The sequence below is a fragment of the Podarcis erhardii genome (assembly GCF_964252035.2).
Source record: "Podarcis erhardii genome assembly, chromosome: 8".
Taxonomy (NCBI): Eukaryota; Metazoa; Chordata; class Lepidosauria; order Squamata; family Lacertidae; genus Podarcis; species Podarcis erhardii.
This window is the reverse complement of record NC_138499.1, coordinates 47,324,126-47,347,023: the sequence shown is the minus strand read 5'-3', so window position 1 is coordinate 47,347,023 and position 22,898 is coordinate 47,324,126. Positions and strand designations below refer to the sequence as shown.

Here is a 22,898-nt window from a genome sequence, read left to right as displayed (position 1 = left end):
TGAGGGTTACTACCATGGGGATAAGAGACCTTGTACAATGCTTCAGTACACACAAAATGGAGTTTAGCAAAGAAGCAGTGGGGGATCAATTCTTTGATAACCAAAGCTGAGTTGTAGCTTTGGGGAAAGATTAATCTGGCTGGGCTCCCCAACCCCCATTAGTGGATTGAGAAGAGGGGCATGTAATTGAATCAAGACATCAGATTTTCGAAGTAATTGAGTGAGACATCAGATTTTAGGAACCATTTAAGGTGGAAAAGCTACTGAACTAAGAACCAAAATAGAAATTAGACCTAAACATTTAAAATATATTCATAAAGAACCAGGAAATACATCAGTAATTCCATTTCACCTTGAAAGAAAACAAAAAGGGAATTAAAATTTAATTTTACATTTATTTTCAAAACACATTGCCAGGCAAGAGAATAATATGGCTGGCTACAAATCGTATGTCATTTTCTTTCATCATATTTTGAATGCAGAACAATTGTGTTGAAATGGCAAAGCCATTTCAAACAGGTTGCAAAAACTCCTAAAGGGCAGAGTGAGATCTAAGTGTTTTTCTGCAGTAGAAAAGAAATCAATAAGGCCCAATACACACCCAATCCAGATTGGGGACCTGTGTTTTTTAAGTTTGCTATCGAATCTAATGTGCCATCAAATCTAATGCACACCGTAATTTTCGCAATGTAATTTGGTCAAAAAAGGTGCACATTACATTCAAGTAAATATGGTAGTGTGATTATACATAGGTGGCATTACACACCTATCAGATGCTATATGAAAAAACCTGCAATCAAACCCACTATGCTAGAGATGTTTCCAACAGTTGGGATCTTATCACATGTGGTGGAGCTGCAAGAATTTTCAATATCTTTGGAGTTTTGTAATAGATGAAGTAAGTCTTATTACAGGTAAAACGGTTCCCTGTGACCTCAGATTAGCATTATCAAACTTGTTTACTGAAGATGTAAGATACTTAGTGGTAAAAGAATTATTAATCCTTTTTACGGTGGCAACCAGAAAAGTTTTAGCTCAAAACTGGAAGACAGCTGCTAATTTGACACTGGAGCATGGTATGAGAAAATCTGGAAGATAGCGCTCGTTGAAAACTAAGTTTTACAAATACACCAAGCAAAGATGATTTTGAGGAAACATGGTACATTTTTATTCACCACACCAAAAGCAAAAACAGGAAAGGACACTGTTGTCGACTCCTGGCAATCTTTGGAGTAATCTACTAGATAATTCAGCATGATATTGCCTAATACCTACAGTTATTTTTGCCGCAACAGACCAACATGACTACCCCTCTAGAAATAGATAGATTATTATATTAAATAGAAATGCAGCAGAAAACTTCAAGTATTTATTTTTCAGATCAGCAGCAGACAGGTTTAATTGTTTTGAAGCCAGGGTGAATTTTAGCTAAATGTTTAGTGCACATTTTCTTTCAGGGCTAGAAAGTGAGATACTTAAAGCTAGAAGCTGTGAGGAATTTATAGATTATAAAAGGCAATTATGTTGACAGTTTTACCAGCTGATCTGTCAAAAAACAAATGACAAGGCAGTTTGTTAAAGAATAGAGACACATGTGGACGGAAACTGCGGTAGCTAAGAAAGTGAAATATCTTGGAATATGGGTCACGGCCAAAAATTTAAATCTATATAAGGATAATTATGAGGTCACCTGGAGGAGTATTAAGAAAGATATGGAAATTTGGGGGAGGATGAAGCTCTCGTTTTTGGGGAGGATAGCTGTTTTTAAAATGAACATTCTGCCTAGAATGTTGTTTCTATTTCAAACTATCCCCATTCTTAAAGGCTTAAAGCAATGCAAAGAGTGGCAAAGAGCTTTGGCGAAATACATTTGGCAGGGGAAAAGGCCACGGATAAAAATGAAAATTTTGATAGATAAAAAAGAAAGAGGGGGTTTCTCCCTTCCGGACCTAAATTTGTATTACGAAGTGGCATGTATACTTTGGTTAAAAGATTGGATAAAACTGGAGAACGGAGATTTATTGGACCTGGAAGGTTTTAATAACTGGTACGGATGGCATTCGTACCTCTGGTATGGGAAAGTGAAGGTCCACAAGAGTTTCCTAAATCATATTTTTAGGGGACCAATATACCAGGTATGGGAAAGGAATAAAAATCTCCTTGAAAGAAAGACCCCCTGGTGGATCTCACCAATAGAGGTTCTAACAATTAAGAAAACTAATATGGAGGAGAAAAACGCCACCTATGAAGAACTGCTAAGAAAAACAGATCAAGGGCCTAAACTTAGACCCTACGAAGAGATAAAAAGTTTATTCACTGGCTGGTTGCAATATCACCAGGTGAATGATTTGTTAAAAGAGGATAAGAAGAATCTAGGTTTTGAAGATAAAAAATCAAAATTTAACGTAGAGGTAGTAGAAGGTAAGAAGAAAACATTGTCCAGAATCTATGATATACTACTAGAGTGGCAGACAAAAGACGAGGAGGTGAAGGAGGCAATGATTAAATGGGCAATCGATTTTGGCTATAATATTGATTTCAAAAGGTGGTGGGAACTGTGGAATAGTAATATAAAGTTCACGGCCTGTATGGCATTGAGAGAAAATGTCTGGAAGATGCTATATAGATGGTACCATACGCCTGTGAAATTGGCCAAAATGTATAGATTAAAGGATAAGAAATGCTGGAAGTGTGGTGAGGTGGAGGGAGACCTATACCACATGTGGTGGACATGTAAAAGGGTGAAAGGCTTTTGGGAATCAATTTACAATGAGCTTAAAAAAATATTTAAATACACCTTTCCCAAAAGACCTGAAGCCTTTTTGCTGGGAATGACGGGTAAAGAAATTCAAAAAGAAGATAAGACGATATTTCTCTACGCCACCACAGCAGCAAGAATTATGTTGGCACAATATTGGAAAGTGGAAACTATTCCCAGCATGAAAGATTGGCAGATTAAAATGGTAAATTATGCTGAGCTTGACAGACTAACAGGTAGAATAAGAGATCAAGATGAACAGAAATTTCTGAAAAATTGGAGTAAATATTGGAACTATATTGGAACAAATGTTTAAAGTGAACTGGCGGGGTTAGAATAATTCTATCAGCGAGTGAATCTAAGATCTTAGATTAAAAATCAAATACGTAATGGAAGAAGATATTTGATACTTACCAAAATGGTGGAGGGGAGTTCAGGGACCGGTTTTCTTTCTTTCTTTCTTTCTTTCTTTCTTTTTTCTTTTTTTCTCTTGATGTAGCCAATTTATCTCTCTCTGTACAGTTGGGGGAAGGGAAATGTTGGCGTGTGTACTTGTATTGTGATTTTTTCTGTACTTTTTTCTGTACTTTTTCTCTTTTTGTATATACCTGCTTTGTGTATAACTTCAATAAAAATGTAGTGGGGGAAAAAAAGAATAGAGACACATGAAACGTCAAGGAATCATAGACTCTTACCAAGGGCCATCTAGTCCAACCGTGCTGCGACCTTACAATGGATGGAATTGTTTCTAAGATTGTTATAAAAAGGGCAGTCAAGGAGCATATTAAGCTGCCTAGAATAGCTCTGTGGCTGCTAAGTAAAAAAATATGTTTTAGAATGCTTCCTGGATGACAAACTAATGTACCAAAGCAACAATCAGCAAGACATTTATTAAGAGATGGCCCTGTCTATCCAATTTGGAATGAAAAATTCACAGGCAATATCCCTCCATATAATTTTTTCCCTTTATTATAGTGTTCCAACTTTATTATGCATACCTTCCAACATTTCTCTGATGAAAATACAGTGGTACCTCGAGTTACAAACTCCTCAGGTTACAAACGCTTCAGGTTACAAACACCGCTAACCTGGAAGAGTTACCTCGAGTTGAGAACTTTGCCCCAGGATGAGAACGGAAATCGTGTGCCGGCGGCACAACGGAAGCAAGAGGCCCCATTAGTGAAAGCACGCCTCTAGTTAAGAAAAGTTTCAGGTTAAGAACGGACCTCCAGAACGAATTAAGTTCGTAATTAGAGGTACCACTGTAGGGACATTGTATTCCATAATAACAATAATTTTATTATTATTTATACCCCACCCACCTGATCGGGTTACCCTAGCCACACTGGGCAGCTTCCAACATATATAAAAACATAATAAAACATTAAACTTTAAAAACTTCCCTATACAAGGCTGCCTTCAGATGTCTTCTAAAGGTTATCTAGTTACTTATCTCCTTGGCTCAGGGGTCACATAACTCCATACCCTCCAACAGTTCTCTGATGAAATTAGAAACATCCAAAGGAAAAGCAGGATATTCCAGGGTTACTGAGCTATATAGTCCAACCAGGGGGGATGGGGAGTGAGGAATGTTGCACATGTGAATAATATATGTACATGCTTCTCTGGAGGACTGGCATTGTCTTCATATTGCTTGCTCTTTTCATAACAAATGCTCTGGTTGACATCCAAACAATGTTAAGCCCATTTTAAGTCACATGATTTTAGTGGGAGATGGCTAATCATGGAGTAATTCTCCCACTGGCATCAATGGACCTTAAAAGTGTTTAGTTTTGGCTGAATAGTGCTCATGGAATTCTTGTTCAGAGGTTGCAGCACACAAATTCTTTATGATGGTGATGGCAACTGGTAATTGACAGTGTATATTTTTACCATTCCACATTCACAGCCATGTCTAGAGAATATTACTCAAATTAAAATGACTTTCCCTGTTTTAAATGCTGCATTAACAGTGCAGTCCTAACCTCCTGACCAGCCTTGTTGGGAATAGGTTGGTGGAGTTGTCCTTCTGATGGGCTTGTCTGGCCTGACCCCATTCGGAATTGCTCTGCCCCATATCCATATTTGTGCTTAAAAATCCACTTTGGAGTTTAAAAGCCTTTGGTAAGATTGTGTTTTTGCAAGACTCACCATTTAAACTGGCAGTTTAAAGGCTGTCAGCCCTAGGAGTTTAATTGTCTTGGCACATTTTTGTGGTTTGACATCCTGCTGTAACAAATCTGTGCTTTTCCTCAAAATGAACTATAGCAGTCTTGAAGTTCATAATGTTTGGTTAACATGGAATTCAGACACTGTGTGTGTGTCTTTTTAAAATTTCCCCCATGTTGTGGTTGAGTCTTTTTCTTCTGTCCTTTCAATTAAGATATGTTGTATTTAATCACAGTAGGGTATTGTTTGGTGGTTCCCTATAATTAATGGCTAAGGCTGCTGAAGTGTGTAATTAGGCTTTTTATCTATTCATTCTGTATCTCTGGCCTACAATGAGCAAGAGCAAAGTCATAAGCAAAATGACTGGGTTATAAAAAAAAATAAGTGAGAGATTATGGTCAAACTGGATAATGGGGTTTCTTCCATTCAGTGAAAAGGTTTGTGTACAGTACATACAACTAGAAGTATTTCCTTTTATGAAACTCTTCCAGAGAAAATAATGGCATCCTTTTGGGACACTTTATTATGTCATATATGGAAGAAAGGGGATGCGGGTGGCGCTGTGAGTTAAACCACAGAGCCTAGGGCTTGCCGATCAGAAGGTCGGAGGTTCAAATCCCCGTGATGGGGTGAGCTCCTGTTGCTCGGAACCTGCTCCTGCCAACCTAGCAGTTCGAAAGCACGTCAAAGTGCAAGTAGATAAACAGATACCGCTCTGGCGGGAAGGTAAATGGTGTTTCCGTGTGCTGCTCTGATTCACCAGAAGTGGCTTAGTCATGCTGGCCACATGACCCGGAAGCTGTACACCGGCTCCCTCGGCCAATAAAGCGAGATGAATGCCGCAACCCCAGAGTCGTCCATGACTGGACCTAATGGTCAGGGGTCCCTTTACCCTTTACCTTTTATGGAAGAAAGGATTAATGAAGGGATGCAGCAGTTGAATCCGTGGTTTTGCAAACGAGATCTTTCCTGCACCTTCATATGTACAGAGCTTTAAGAAACTGGGCCAATGATTTTCAGAGGCACTGATGGAAAAGACAAATAAAAATCCTATTGAAATTCAGAGGCATGGATGCATTTATGCTTGTCTGAAAGACCAAATGTTAGCATATTTCATGAGGTTCCCACTGGCAACAGTTTTCCTGCCTCTTTGCACATATTTTTATTTTAGCTTTTATCTTTTCTTTCTTTTATTTATTTATTTATTTATTTATTTATTTATTTATTTATTTTATTCCTTTATAAATGAAAATCTTTCAATAAAATATCAGTTAACACCCCCCACCCTTTTTGGCCCTAATAGGGCTTTCCAGAGCCAATAACATCTATTTTAAGCAGATGAAGACCGTCATAACTGCCCCCAAGCTCTTTCCCCACACACCCTGCGAAATGATAATCTGAAGATCAGAACTGGAGTTTACATTTGGGCCTTGTCTTGATAAATAATCCAGATATTCATTTCAACAGACTCTTTAGAGCTTTGTTGCTTTGCTTTATGTTAAATATAGGATATTATGTTTTCAGCTAAGATAGTAAAGCAAGGCTCATAGAAATAACTCAATGAGAGAGGCTAACATTCAAAAGAATGACCCATGAATTGAAATTAAATATATTAAGGAGTCTGCCTCCTTGAAAAGCATCCCTCTCCTTCCTGAAAAGGGGCAAAACATGGTGTTTTTTTTCTTCATTCTTGAGTAGTAAAACTGTTTATCTGCAGCTCCAAAAGAATCTGCAGATGGAGACCCCCCACATGAGAACAAAGTCCCCGGTCACTGGAATGTAATACTAGAAAAACAAATACTACAAAGGCTAGTAACAGGAGGATGTCTTTCTAGCTTGTTTTTGTGTGACCATCTTGGCTCCTGGAGAAAGGGGGTCCCCAAAACATGTGTACCAGCTGGATCCCTTTGTACTGAATTTCAGTCTGTTTAGCCAGATGTCTTCCCAACAGTGACGAAAAAACAGAGCTCTTATTCTAATAAGTCAGGAAACAGAAAAGTGTGTCAAGTGAAAGGAGGCCCATTGTCTCCCATCTGATATTTATTAAACGTTGTTTAAGTCAGCAATGAGAAATGTGCAACATCCGGAAGTGACCCCGACTCTCTGGTATGCTCAACCAGTGACAAAAGTCTGGGAGCAGCTCAACATTAAAGCCATGTGCTCAGATTGCATAACAGAGTGTGCAAACCATGGGACGAAAATAACAAATGAAAATCTGATGCAGACTAAGCTTGGTTCTGCATGACTTAATGTATGACCTCTAAACAAAACAATGTATACAATACTGGTCTAACAAGATGTCAAAAAGCTCTTAAGAATAAGATGATTCTTGCACACTTGTTTTTCCATGCAGAAAAGTTTCTTTTAATATCAGTTAAAAGAAAAGCACCCTTGTTAAAAGAAAAGCACCTTTTATCAAAAATGAATAGATCTGCTTTTTTAAATGCTGCAGTTTTGTTAGCTGTGTTCAGATGACATTTAAAGCTAAGGTTTAGCATTGCAAGAATGAGCCTAGCCTTCCCTCGCCACCCCCAGATTTAACCAATGCTCCCTGCTGCAAGGAAGAGATCAGAAGGTTCCAAGTTACGTTTCAGATTAAATGCAGTTTAGAGTTGTCATCAGAGTCCTATAGTGTAGCTAACTTTAACTATGGTTAGTGAAAACAAACTAGCTTCATAAAGTTCAATTTGAAGTTGCCTGGTTTTTAGTAATCATAGTTAAAATTAACCACGGTTTATTTGGATGACATGACAAAGCTGTGGTTCATAAAAACAAAAAGCAAAGTGAAAGTTTCCAAACCCATCCTTACCACAGGGAAAAGGTGAATGCACAAGTCCAGTAAGGAAGCTTGGCTCATTCTAAAGAATAGTGTAGCATTATCCTGAACCCCACTGGTTTTCCACTAGTGTGGGGGTTCTTAAACTGTGGTCTGTGCACAACTGGTAGTCCATTAGTTTTGTTCAAGTGTTCCACATCATTTCTGTAGCTGAAGAGGAGTTGAAGATAGGAGGTGGCACACCTATAAGATTAAATATTCATTCTTATTTTTAGTTGCCTGTTATTTCCTTGAAGAAAACAAGAAGAAATAAAAGAATCAATAAAATACAGTTTTAAAATATCATACAGCATCTAATATAGAGCATTATAATTGTTACAACAGGCAGGAAAATCATTATTTCATCTGTCAAGACCCTCAGCAACTTCCAGTGGTCCCTAGGCAAGAAGGTTTGGGAGCCACTGCACTGGGCCCTTCATGGAGCAAAAACGGTTCCACAGTTCTGCTGTTTTTCTAATGGAAACCTCCAGAGAGCATCAGATCTTATTGAAAGTATCATGGGAATGCTTACTGTCATGGTCCAGGACACAGATGTGAAAATTTAAAAGCTTAACAGAATAAAAATGTAAAACACCTGAAAAGCATTCAGGGTGAAAAGGCCTAAACATGAAAAATGACATAGAGTTAGATGTAAAATCTTCATTTTCTTTTGCAGGCATTCAAGAAGGAACACAATGCACCAAGTGTAAAAGCAACTGGGCACTGAAGTTTTCCATCATACTGTTGTATATATTATGTGCCTTGTTAACAATAACAGTAGCCATTCTTGGATACAAAGGTATGTATCACATCTATAACAGCTGCCTTTTGAGTAGGAATCCAAGAAAAAAGGATGAAAGGAAATATTTATAAATAAATTGCTTTTTCAGATTCACTATGATATGATTTCAGAAAAGGCTATTCTGATATATATTTCAGTATTAGAACTGTTATTTTCAAAAACTTATTAATATACATTCATCACGATCTATACATATTTACTTGTAAATAAGAGCCTACATATAGCAGGCTATTAGGGAATGTGTACCATCTCTACATATAGCAGGCTATTAGGGAATGTGTACCATCTGGATAAGGATCACAGAAATTAGGATTATATGTATATGTCCCAGGCGACATGTTATTTCACATGTATGGTGAGCTGCACACAAACAGTCCTTGAAATCCTACCAAATACAGAATTTCCAGCCTTAGACTATGTTGATTACCAGGGAACTGACTTTCATGTAAGTGTGCTTTGGAAAAGGAATGTAAACTTTGGGAGAGAACAAAATTCTTTGTATGGAAGAGGTTCCATTGGGAACTCTAGAGACTAGAGACTAGGGCCCTGCGGGACCTGACATCTTTCCGCAGGGCCTGCAAGACAGAGCTGTTCCACCAGGCCTTTGGTCAGGGCGCAGCAATCTGCACAGAATTTTGCTTAATGGTTGCCATCAATTTGATTTTAATTAATTTTATAATGAATGTTTTTAGAATGCTGGATTATTTTGATTGTTGTTAGCCGCCCTGAGCCCAGCTTCAGCTGGGGAGGGCGGGATATAAATAAAATGTATTATTATTATTATTATTATTATTATTATTATTATTAACTCCATCCAGGTAAATTCATCTTTATCAACCTTCATGAGGATGGAGCCTTCATTCCCAAACAAATATATTGTAATGTAATTCCTGGAGATACTTTGTCCTAAGGAATTTTGTGATCGTGAAACTTCTGGTAGCAATTGGCTGGGCCACTGAGAGAATGAAATTGTCAACAATATTTAAGTGTGGGGGTTTTTTAACCCCACACAATATCAAATGTTTGGGGTGGATAAAAACTTTTAAACACTTGTTTTTTCTTGGTGCCATTTCAGGATATTTGGCAACAGAGACAAGGCTTCCTATGGTGGTGTCAAGACTCTAGAATTGAAATGGGGGAGGTCAAGATCTCTAATTAGTTTATGCCAACTCTGTTTAATGGTGTAGTCCTTTTGAATTATTGCTAAGATACTGTTTTTATTGTTCCAGTTGTAGAAAAAATGGACAATGTTACTGGAGGGATGGAAAATTCACATAAAAGATATGCTGAGAAACTCACAACAGTGGAGGGTGACCTGAAAAAATTGGGTAATTCATATGCAAACAAAAGCAGTGTGTTAATTATTGTTTAGTTTATTGACTGATCAGATTTCCTTGTCAGTTTGTTGTTGTTTAGTCATTTAGTCATGTCCTACTCTCCGTGACCCCATGGACCAGAGCACGCCAGTCTTCCACTGCCTCCTGCAGTTTGGGCAAACTCATGCTGGTAGCTTCGAGAACTGATCAGATTTCCTTGTCAGTTAATTAGTACTTAAACCCTATTCAAGAGCAGTGGTGTTGGTTTTTCAATGGAGAAACCTATATTGTTGGAACTATTCCCAGAAGGGAGGAAATATTTTGTGCCTAATCTCTTGGAGAAATCCAGCTTGACCCATGCATAGGAATGGAGGAAAAATCAAACTCAGTTCACATTTAAAGATGAACCTTACACAGTTTGCATTTTCCAAAAGAATTCACAAACTGAAAGCTAGCCATCCTTCAAAGTTTGCACTTCTAAGAATTTTGCAATGCCGTTCTGCAGGCAATGCCATTCTCCATGACATTCATTCATATGTACTCTAGTGAAAATTAGGACCTCTTATGGCACCAGTGGCACTTAAGTGCACCATTGCGTTTTATGTTAAAGAAAAAGGAACTATCAGGTTATGTTGTCTTAAAGGAAAAGGAGCCATTATTCTGTTCTTCTAGAGTTAAAAATCAGCCATATGCCAAAATATTTTTGGTTTGTTTCATCCGTTGAATTAACAAAGAAGCAAACTCTATTAAAGCAAAGTTCCTCTGCTAAATAATAAGCTACAAAATCACCCCTGAATTATTATATTTTTGCTCTCCTTTTTTTTTTTAGATTACCAAGCTGCAGAGAAAGCTGTGAGCACCAACACAGAGCTTTCAAGCTTCAAGGCTGACATTCTGGCCCTCCGCCAACAGCTTCATGAGATTTCAGAGAAAACAGCAAAGAACAAAGATACACTGGAGAAGTTGCAGGAGTCTGGGAACATGTTAGATGAGCGGCAGAGCCAAATGAAAGGTGTTTTGGATAGCAACTCTTTCATGATTTTAAGTGTCAACAAAACTCTCCAAGCTTACAATGGCTACATCAACGACCTTCAGAAAGACACGAGTAACATTCAGACAAGTTTGCAAAGTCAAATGCACTCACATAACATAGTCATCATGAATCTGAACAATCTCAATCAGACCCAAGTTCAGCAAAGAGATCTTATTAGTGCTTTGCAGAGATCTGTGGATGATACAAGTCAAGCTATCCAAAGGATCAAAAGCGACTTTCAAAACCTTCAGCAGGTTGCCCTCCAAGCACGGAAGGACACAGACTGGCTCAAAGAGAAAGTGCAGAATTTGCAGACATTAGCAGCCAATAACTCAGCTTTGGCCAAAGCTAATAATGATACACTTGAGGATATGAGCAGTCAGCTTAGCTCATTCAGTGGACAGATGGAGAACATCACCACTATTGCACAAGCCAATGAACAAAGTTTGAAGGAGCTCCAAGAACGCCATAAAGAATATGAAAATGGAACATCTGCCAAGTTTAGCCAGCAAGAAGACCGATTTCAAAACTTTGAGAAAGATATTGTCAACATCATTAGTAATATTAGCTACACGGCTCATCACTTGCGGACACTAACTAGCAACCTCAATGATGTCCGGACAACATGCACAGATACTCTTAGTAAACATACAGACGAGCTGACTTTTATGAACAACACATTAGCTAATATTCGCCTGGATGCAACTGCTCTCAGGATGCAACAGGACGTGATGAGGACAAGATTAGATATTGAAGTATCCAATTTATCTGTAGTAATGGAAGAAATGAAGTTGGTAGATTCTAAACATGGCCAGCTCATTAAGAATTTCACAATACTACAAGGTGAGAAATGTCTCAGATAATCCACTGTACATAGTGCCAAGATACTGACTAGTAATGCTTGTTTTTCCCTGCAATGTTAATATCATCATAAATCATGGCCATGGGTGCTAGTGCAAGTGGGTAGTACGGCTCACTCAGCCAAGGCTGTACAATTACTGTTGTGCCAGAAACCACAATATTTCTGTGCCCCTCTGTGCATTGCTTAGGAAGCACTTGTTCTTTGTGGTACTACATCTTGAACTTTCCAATCTGGTGCTATCTGAATTTCTGGGACTGAACTACTGAAGGGTCCTTACTTTTCCTTAACACTAACTTGGCCAATGGTTCTGCACCTAAATATTCTGTAGTATGGCTGCATGTGCTTGTTTGATAGCCTACGATGTTCTAAATTGTACTTGCCTTTTGATATGAACCACCACCTTGATTAACTTGGCTACAGAATGAATACATGGTGTCTGTTTCATAGAGTGCATAAATGCCTTCTTATAAAAGACAGTTTCTGCTTTCTGCATGTCTGCCTGTGTTCTCTGCAAGTTTGCTGTTGGTCTGAGTAGCCGAAAAGGAAATAGTGCTACATATGCATGAAAATGGCTGTATATTTTATGCCCAATCTGTTAAATTTTACATAAAGTGTCAAAGAGAGGTCAAATCTGTGAGATAGGCCGTAAAACTTTGATCACTGGGGATTCAAAGCATTTTTATTTTTGAGGTGATTTTTAACTCAGTATATTTCTGTGTTAGGGAATGAAATAGTAAATGTTATGCCCTCTCCTCTAAGTGGTTAGTTAAAGATAATTACTCAATTAAACGCTCTTCAAGTTCTACTGTAGGATTTCAAAAAGTTGGAAGATGTGCAATGCCAAGAAATACCAAGAAACACAAACAAAATCCCAAATGATATGGGATGTCTGTACTTGGGGGCAGGGGGTGATTAATGCTAAATGCACATTTTCTGAACAAAGGCAAATAAAAAGTTGATGAAAAGCAGCAGAAGGGAAAGTTGGGCATTACTGACTGCTGAAACATGCATGAAGGACATTGGAAAAAAAGTTAATACTTTGATAATGTAGAACTACTTTTCACGTTAAATGCAGGAATTAAAGGCACCTATTGGTATGTGGCACTAGATGAGATATAGTATATATATGCTATTGTGGTGGATTTTGAAGCACAATTATGTGGAAGCCCACAGTTTCAAGTATTTCAAAATTTAATATAAATTGTGGATTAGTTTCCACTCACAGAAATAAATGTAAGAAGAAATAAGTGTTTCCATCAATTAATGTTGACCAGTTGATCTTGACCTTCCTAACTTAATTTGCAGCTTAATATTCCCAACTATTAACTATCCTCTTGCATTTGCCTGGAATTGAAATTTTGTACCATCTCAATCAAATCAGTGGCTTTTCTCTATAGGAATTAATTTTTAATACATAATCTAGTAGGTAAAGGAGTGTTTCAGCCCTGAAATACCAATTCCTACTTAGGTGGAAATGAATGAAAAATATTAGTTGCACTGTCCCCAAACAATTCAGTTTTAGCAAAAACAGTAACAGATAGTTAGTTAATGCTGTGTTCAGAACATTCTGAAATAGCCACTAAAATAAGTTTTTTGCTGGTTTTTCATTTGTTCTGATTATCAAGAATTTGATAGGTATCGACTATGTATCCATTTGTTAACTCAGGCATACCTCCTGACATGCAGTATGTGTGCTATTATACCATAGGCAGACCTTAAACACAAAAAAATATGGCCCAAATCTAACCAAGTTTTATCTTCCTTCTTTAGTAATGGAACTGGGGATCATCAGGACTGACAAAAGGAAGTACATCTTCACACGGCATAGAATTAGAGAATTCATTGCTACATGATGTACTCAAAGGAAACCAACTTAGATGGCTTCAAAGGGGGATTAGACAAATCCATTGAGGATGAGACTATTTAATGGCTCCTAGTCATGATGGCTATATGCTACCTCCAGTATCAGAGGCAATCTGTCTCTGAATACCAGTTCCTGGGAATCATGTCCCAGGCCGCTGTGAGAACAGGACCCTAGACTAGACAGGCCTTTGGTTTTACCAGCAGGGCTTTTCTTTTATGCTCCTAAACCTGTTCCAGTCTCTTTGCCCACATACATATACACAGTCCTTGGTACTGTGATACAGCAATCCAGTGTTTTTACTGTAATTTAATTTTAATATATTGAACTGCCATATTAACTTTCCCCTCATGTTCAAATTATTACAGGACCTCCAGGCCCAAGAGGTCCCAAGGGGGACCGAGGGCCCCAAGGTCCTACCGGCCTTACTGGGCCCAAAGGACAAAAAGGAGAAAAAGGTGAACCAGGACCACCAGGACCTCAAGGTGAAAAGGGACCGATTGGACCAGCCGGACCACCGGGTGAAAAAGGCGGGAAAGGTTCCAGAGGTTCACCTGGATCCAAAGGCCAGAGAGGTTCAACGGGGAAGACTGGTCTGCCAGGACCTAGTGGAGAACCAGGACTACCTGGACCACCTGGCAAAGATGGCCCCCCTGGCCCACAGGGCCCCCCTGGACCTCAAGGTCTACAAGGAATTGTTGGGGAGCCAGGAATACCTGGTCCACGTGGGTTGCCTGGTCTGCCTGGCGCACCTGGAATGCGTGGACTGCAGGGCCAACCTGGACCTCCTGGCCCACCAGGTCCAGGAATACCGGTGGCACTACAAAGCGAGGCTAATGGTAAGCAATTTGCTCACATACATCTCTACCAGTCTGCCTGTGTCTCAAAGTGACTTATAGTCGAATTGTATCTGATTTGCCCTTTATACTTGTCAGAAAATAGATTTAAAGGCCGGATTGTTAGAAAGATATGACTGCAGCTCTATGAATGGAAATGCCATTCAAGTTATATTCTGGAGTCGGTATTGTTTGTCAAATTGATTGGATCCTAAATTGTGGAATGTCACTGTACTACAATACAGTGGTGTCCAGACATTTAGGAACTGATCACATCAATTCAGGTATTTATGGGGGCCCAATTTTCTATCGCTCACTGGCTGAACAAAAGTGTTCCATGTTTCAGGTTGTCCTGTTTACTGGAAGAATTTTTCGGGCAATTGTTACTACTTTTCATCGGAAAGAGCCATTTTTGAAGACGCAAAGGCTTTCTGTGAAGAAAAATCATCACATTTGGTTTTTATAAACAGTAAAGAGGAGCAGGTATAAACCACATCTGATACTCTGACAACTAGAGGTGGAACCTCAGCAACATGGATATCAAAATATTGGTGGGGGACAGCAGGGGTTATTACATAGTTTCAGTTTTCCAACAGTTCCAACTCCAAACTCAGTAAGGGCCTATTTGCACAAAAGAGCGACGCAGGGAATTTCATGGCTGTTGCTGATAAAGAGTACTAGTAACTTCCTTTAAAAGTGTCGACAATGTTTGTTTTTAGGGCCAAGCTACATGGAGCTGTGCTTCATCTCCTGAATTTTTCTTTTACTGAATTGATTAGATGTTGCCAATTGTTGAAAACAGCATCAGTGAGTGAGGAAGTATCACTCTTTCCCGTCATACTATTTTCCCCAGTCAAAATTCTGCCCTATGCATGGCATTATTGGCCCCAGAGGGGAAAATAATACCTTTTGATTTCTAGACAGTTGTCAGTGTGACACCTGTGTGATATGCACCCAAAGATCCTCTCTGGTGCCCACACAGTGCTGCTCTCCCAAAATCTCCCACCTTTGAAATTAGGCTTGAAAAGATAATTCTTTTGTAGCTAATTGAAGGCTTTTTATCCAGCCTAACTGCTGGTGAAGGGGAGAGCGGGTATTCACGTGTGTGTGCCTGCATGCGAGCATGGTTGCAGTGTGTGCATGGTGCTCACAATAGTTCATCCAGTTTGCAAATGTGCCCATGGGCACAAAAAAGTTGGCGACCCCTCTACTAGTTTGATTGAGGGTGTAGAGGTTGATGTTGATTGGAAAAACAGCACCAAGAAAATGTGTTGAACATACCCTACCCTTTCCCTCCTACTGCTTTTTACCAACTGGCAGACCTCTTCCTCATGGCTATAGTTCACTAAAAAGAAACAGAGGAGAGGTGGGAATCACCCATGGATCTCGCAAGACATGTAGCTCGACTCTATAAGGGTGCTTGCTAATAGGCAATTGTCTGAAGCAAAAGTGGTCACTGTTTAATTAATATTTATGATAACTATACTTTGATAATTAATAGGTTATAAGCAATGGAACTCAAAACCACAAGTAGTCAACTTAGAATAAAAGGGACTCGGGGGACTTTTATGCCCAAAGACTTTACATGTTTTGAGATATGGAATAACGCAACCAGTACTTTCTTCTGTACACAGCAATGGCTAAAAAAACAGGTTGTTGCAAAAGGCAGCTTCTGGATTGGCCTCACGGACTCAGTGAAAGAAGATGAATGGCGATGGCTGGATGGAACCTTACCAGAATATATGTACGTGTAGGAAGGATATGAATTGTTCTTTGCTTTTGCTACTGTTCTTGCTATTGGATTTTTTATTTGTCACCATGCAGACAGGATGCTGCAGAAGGGAAAGATTGCTGCAACCCTCTGAAGAAATGCTTTGCCATGAAATGTTGTTATCTTTTGCTCTTCTATACTCAAGGCTTTCTCTCTGTTGTATTCACAAGGTTTTATTTTCTTGCCAAAAAAGAAGATGGATCATTGAGTAAAAGAATCATAGAACCATAATAAGCCAAGTTTGTTATGGAATTTTATTGCAAACTGGGGATAGAGTAATCACAGATATATTTTTTTCTTGGACTCATCCTTCATTTTTTAATAATTTGTATTACAACTGCCCATAAAGAGAGGCCATCATGTTACAGGAAAATATTCTCTCTTATTTTAATTAAAACTTACTAGATCAAACTGAGCAAGCTCCTTTTAAACTGTAATCAGGGTGTTCAATGTTTCATTTAGGGCCAATGTTGGATCACAGAAACTGAAATCTGTTGTTCCCACCAAGTGAATTAATGCCTGTCTCCTTCAGTCACAATCTGTCTAACATTTGGCACTTTGTTAAGGATGTAACACAAAATTGGCTAGTGCTGTCGTATCTTGATGAAACCCCCAGTTACGTAACTGAAATCACCTTCCTAAAACAAGCCTAACTCAACATGAAGTTAAATCTTTGAATTCTCAGTGTTCTAGATCTTTGAAGATTTAGTATTCAATCTTTGAGAGCAAATGGCTATGTGAAGTCAACAAAGGTGATACGTCTAAATTCACATTATGTCTCTCTCAACACATCCTGAGCCCTTCGTATCTTTCTATGAATCCTATGTGTATATAAATATTAGAACATAGTATCCTTCCACTTCTCTTTAACCCCGTCAGGTTAGCTGGCTTTTTATTGAATTTTCAAAAAAGAAGCAAAAAGTCAAATAATACAAGCTAAATTAGAATAAATCAGGTCCAGACCAAATCAGTGGTTAGACATCCAAGCAAATAGATTTGTATGAAGAGCCTATATATTAGGGAACTTCCTATCTTTATTGTGTTCATGGAAAGTCACCTTCTCATCTGCTGCCAGTTGAGTCATGTCCTCTGTCCACAGTATGATGGGGAGGGGGGCAGGTGGAACAGACTGCTGCTTCCAGTATTGAAGCATTAGACATTTATCCACAATGAGTGCCTTTAGAAGCAGTTAAATTATCCTTCAATAGAATATTAACATCTATAAATCAGTGAGCTATGCTTGAGGTGTGCCATATCTGGATAGAAGGGCAGAGGAAAGTATATTTTAGTTTATAAATTATAAATATGCTGTGCTTGATTCTAATACAAAGGGCTCACATTTCTGAGAATCTGCCATATAGTATGTGGGGATAGAGTATATAGGGCTGTATAGTGGGAGTTTGCTTGCATATTGCATGGGAGGTAAGGAAGTGGACATGATAATACAGCCCAAGTCACATAAAAACAAAATATGAAAGAAGTTTAAATATGAGAGGTTTGAAACTGTACCTAACTTGCAGGTTCACAGGCAGAAAGCCAGACAGGCAGAGCTGCTCCTACTTTGTATTGAGCCACAGATTGAAACTCTCTTCATTTTTAGTATAGAGGGCAATTTAGGGAAGTACACTTGCTGTTTATCATCTGAAATCTGGGAGGGTCTGATTTTATAGGAATCCAAATTTCCATTTTATTTCTCTCTTTCAAACACAGAAGGCATAGACACATGTGACTTTATGCAGCACCTCTGAACTTTTTCCAATGTTTATCTTATGTTGTATTTTGCATGTTCCTTTGTGATCTAAACACCAACAGTCACTTCAGCTAAATGTAATTGGTTTTTTTCTAGAAAACTTGGTGCCTTCCCAAAATGTCACTCAGACTCCATGAGCTGGACAAGCATGTTCTTGGATCCTTATATTATTTAGCTTTGGGTGCTGTGCCATCCACTTCAGCCAGCAACCACAGCCCTGCACTTAATAAGCTGTTTCTTCAACACAGATGATTCTTTAAAATCCTGAGATTGGCAGCACATTCCATTTAATAAATCAAATGATTTGGGGCCCATCATGTAAAATTTTCAGCGGAATACTAACTTACTCTGTAAAGGCTAAAGGACTTTAAAAATTGTTAGGATTTTTTGTTCATTTCCAATCTGAAATGTAATTTGCTATGCAAACAGTATATTTTTCTTCCAAAGGTGCAACAGAGGGTTGAAGAAACATATGCAGAAAAGCCATCTTTGCCAAAGTGTTGGCTGGTTAACTGTGAATATGCCTTGGGTTTATGGTATTTTAAAACTCTTATTTTCTGCTTCTTTCCGTGTATTGGTGAACAAGAAACTACCAGTTTGCTTTGATTTGGGGATGCATATGCAAATCCAGCAGGAAGACATCCTTATGTCACAGTAGCTTATCTGCAGCTGCAGAGGAAGCAGCTAAATGCTGCCCCATGACTACTCCACCCCCTTCTTATGCATCCTTGTCCATCCCCAAATCAGAACAAAGTTCATTGGACTAATTTTAGGTCTCTGAGCTTTGGCAGCTTGTTGAATTGATTCTCTTCTCTGCAGCCCAGATGTTTTCCATTTCCAGGAAGAGTCATGCATTGTTTGTTATAAGGAGTATGTTTTCTGCTCAGAACAGACTGTCGTTATTTTGTTTTTGTTTTTCTTATTCTCATCTGTCCCAGTATCACATGATGGTTTGCTATTTGTTTTGCGGAATGATCTATTTTCTGTTTTGTTGAAAGAAACTGGAGCGCTGGACAACCCGATAACTGGAAACATGGCCATGGACCTGGGGAAGATTGTGCTGGGTTAATCCATGCTGGGCTTTGGAACGACTTTCACTGTGAAGATGTTAACAGTTTTATTTGTGAGCAGGAGATGGACAAAGGTATGCTAGAACCTTGACTAGGATCAATTCTCATTTGCTACAAGGGCCAAACCCCAAGCCAAGTTTAAACAGTTGGAAAAAGAGGGGACCCAGTCCTCTATGCCAGTGTTTCCCAACCTTGTGCCTCCAGCTGTTTTTGAACTGCAACTCCCATCATCCCTGACTAGCAAGACCAGTGGCAAGGGATGATGGGAATTGTAGTCCAAAAACAGCTGGAGGCACAAGGTTGGGAAACACTGCTCTATGCATATGACTAGTTGGTTGGAAGCCTTAGAAGAGGATTGCAGTTCAACCCAGTCATGTACAGATCAAAGCTTATTTCTAGTTCAGTTTCTATTGTTCAAGCCATTGAGGTTTAAAGGTGCTGGCAGGAATCCAGAAACTGTACAGCCCCTCTAGTCCCCCTCCCACACTTTGGAAATATGAGCTCCATGTATTTTGCACAGTTCGTGTCCAAAAATATACCCACCTCTTCACGAAGCAAAATCTATACAATAGATTTCTCTTTCCAAGTTACCACATAAGGACACCTTGTTGCATGTTCAGGATTCAGAAATACAAGTATTACTTTAGCCACAACAACCTGGGGTATATACCGTCCACAAGATTCAGTTTCAATACCAGAAGGCACAGATTCAGTATAAAGTGCTTTGAAGGCTGTTCAGTTCAGTCCAAATCCCAGTACAGTAAACTGAATTGTATTTCCCATTCACTATTATTGAAAAATTTAAAAATAGTTGTAACTTTTGGAAAGAATTAGATGAAATTTTCAGACATAATAGCCTCTCCTGAATGGATAAAGTCCAATGAATTGCATTTTTTCCAGGTTTTGTGTTTTGTTTTTGTGTTGGGCATCTTTACATGTTTGCTTTGTAGAAGAAACAAATGTTAATTTTTTTGTAACTTTTGGGCAGAATTTGATCAAATTTGCATGCCATTAGCCTCTTCTGAGGTGATGAATTCTGTTCTTAGCCTATTGTTTTTTTTAAAAAAACAGATATTATGTTTATAGCACTTTAATGCATTGTTTTTCCTTTCCTGCTTTAGCTGAAGCTCTGGGATTGTAATAGGCTGTGAACCTTATAAGAGACACAAATGAGTGAGATTTCCTGAATGATGAAGTATCCTCTGGGACAGAACCATCACCCAACAAAAAGGGGGAGCACTGAGAACATTGATGAAAAATATTCATCAGCACAATTCGTCCGCCTTATCTTCTAATTTTTCAGGGGTTTTACAACGTTGCACAAACGCGTCAATTGGAAATACAATTGGACTAAACCAGCTATAGATCCTCTTCAACCACAAAACATACAGATGCTGAAGATTTATAAAACAATGGACTATGCCAAGATGACTACAAATCATGACTTTTCCACAGGAAGAGAAAAAGATACAAACCTACTGTGTAAACACAATAGCCACTTGCTAAAATCCCAAATACTGGCAAATTATATAAATATACATTTATAAATATATATAAATTTTATATATAAATATATATAGGCCAATTCTGATCAGTAATATAGAATATACTTTTAAAATTTTTGTATTTTTGTACAAAATATTTGCTTACTACAATGGTCTTTTTAACTGCCTTTTTATATAAATATAGTACACAGAAGCCAAAGAAAATAGCAGTGATACTACTTATAATTCACTAGAAATGATTGTCAGGTATAAGTCTCATCAGTTTAAAACACAGTTTTGTTTTATAGATAAATATATATGCCAGATAAATTACCCTAGTTTAATAACTTTTGAAGTTGACTGTAGGTGGCATTTGCCGTATTTTAGCAGTCATCACCAATCTGGTGCCTTTCGCATGTTTGGGGGCATAGCAGTGCTGGCTGGGACTGATGGGGATTCTAGTGCAAAACATCTGGATGCCACCGCATTGGCTAAGCCCAGCATAGAGCAAGTTGTGATCCCAAAGATAGATATGATGCGGTTGTCTAATACCATTTTTCTGATTTGGTTCCATTTCATGTGATGGAATGACTGCAAGATATGCAGAGTAAACCATGTACAGATGGGAGCCTAACAACTGCTACAATGCTGTCTTCAAAGAAGTGGTGTCACCAATGAGTGCAGAGGCCAGAACTCAGTAGCGGAGCAGATTCTTTGCATGCAGAAGGCCTCAGGCTTAGTCTCTAGTATTTCCAATTCAAAGGATCAGTAGATAGTGATGGGGATGACCTCTGCTAAAGACCTTGGACAACTACTTATACTGGGCCAGATGGACAAATAGTCTCAACTGTTTTAAGGCAGATTCCGACATTCCTGTTATCTCCTTCCTATCTAGAAGGTTTGTGTTGCCAAGAACTCAACAGTAATACAGACAAATGGAAACGTAAAGCCAAACTAGACAGTTCATGCAGTTCAATGTGTGTAACTTGTCCTCAATGTCTTTTTGGTTGGTTGGTTGGTTGGTTGGTTGGTTGGCTTACCCCAAAAATATTTGAGAGGAGCTAATGGGCAATGGAACAACAGTACCCTTTCCTTTTTAGCCATGTTTCCGCTCCAATCATCTGCTTCTAGTTTGGTCCTCAGCTGGCACAAATACTGGCATTAAGACTTCCTGTGCAAGCATAATGTTCAGGAATGAATTTTGCTTCAAGTACATTTTGTGCTCAAAATAAATGACATGTCACACATTTTGACCTTCATGAGAGTTACGTGAGGTTTATGCATGGATGGCACCATCCAACTGTTTGTGTGTGTTTAGATTTGCTAGGAATGGCTTGTGATTACTTCTGTTGAAAGTTCACAGCACCTAAAAGGGATTCCTTTAGTCATGCAGCAAGCAAACTGATCATGTGCAGAAGCAAATGCAGACCACAAGTTTGACATCATATCTAGACAAAGGAGGAGGACAGAAGACATGGCTCGTTCCAGAAGGAGTCTCTAGCCAGAATAAGTCTCCAACCATTCCTTGTCATGGTCCTTTTTCCATTCATTTGGGAAGCTATTACATTCTGCACTCTGTAATCATGCCAACCAAGATAAACAATGAAAAACAATGTGTAACTGTGAAACCAGAATACCAGAATGCTTTGGCTTCTTTACACAAACAATTCAATATTCATGGCATAGCAGACAAGACTAGCCATTCTAAAAATCACTTACTGCACCGTACCTACCTTTCAGTCTCCTGCCTGACCACTCTTCTGCCATGTCTTTGCTGTGCCTGATCAATCATGACAAGTCACAGGGCTCACAAAATATTTACACTATTCGTTTTTTAAAACATTTCAAGGAATATATTTAAGAGTAGAAGGAAGTTCAGAACAGCTTGCAAGAGGCCCTTTCTCTGAGGAATTGTTCCTTCAGTCGAGCCTGCAGTTACTGTTTCCTAGAGATTGGTGCCATCTGTTCCCACACAGATCTGACCAGTTCTGTACAATGCAGCTGATAAATCTGCAGACAATTCACACAGGGCCATATGAGTTGAGCTGACACTGCGTTAGTTGAGCACATGCTGAAGTGATCATGTGCTCAATGTACGATTTTAGCACATTTGTGGTACCATAGGAAATGTCCAATGAATGCAAGGTAGCTACATACTGAAGCCATAATACAGAATGCAAGGTAGGTGCATACAGAAGCCCTTTGGCCTCTGCCATACTTTATAAAGGCCAACTCCACCCTTTTCAACACACTAATTATTCACATGAGAGCCAATTCCCCAAACCTCTCAGTACATGGGGATTGCAGTACTATCAGTCAGTTCTACTTCCAGTTTCATTGCCCCACTTTTTGTTGTGTGAATGACCGTGTC

General features: G+C 38.8%; 1 protein-coding gene across 2 annotated transcripts in view; it reads left to right on the top strand.

Annotated features, from left to right (window-relative positions):
• Positions 1-21,753, top strand: part of COLEC12 (collectin subfamily member 12) — a 79,971-nt gene extending 58,218 nt beyond the window's left edge. Inside the window, exons 3-10 of one of the 2 annotated variants that reach the window (XM_081873237.1) lie at positions 8,419-8,541; positions 9,774-9,872; positions 10,690-11,736; positions 13,985-14,455; positions 14,799-14,935; positions 16,087-16,196; positions 18,972-19,117; positions 20,165-21,753. In XM_081873237.1, coding sequence (XP_081729363.1) covers positions 8,419-8,541; positions 9,774-9,872; positions 10,690-11,736; positions 13,985-14,455; positions 14,799-14,935; positions 16,087-16,196; positions 18,972-19,117; positions 20,165-20,184 — 2,153 coding nt within the window. In that variant the 3' untranslated portion in view covers positions 20,185-21,753. The remainder of the gene's footprint in view (positions 1-8,418; positions 8,542-9,773; positions 9,873-10,689; positions 11,737-13,984; positions 14,456-14,798; positions 14,936-16,086; positions 16,197-18,971; positions 19,118-20,164) is intronic. The other variant, XR_014159296.1, reaches the window with a different exon arrangement.
• The last annotated feature ends 1,145 nt before the right edge of the window (positions 21,754-22,898 follow it).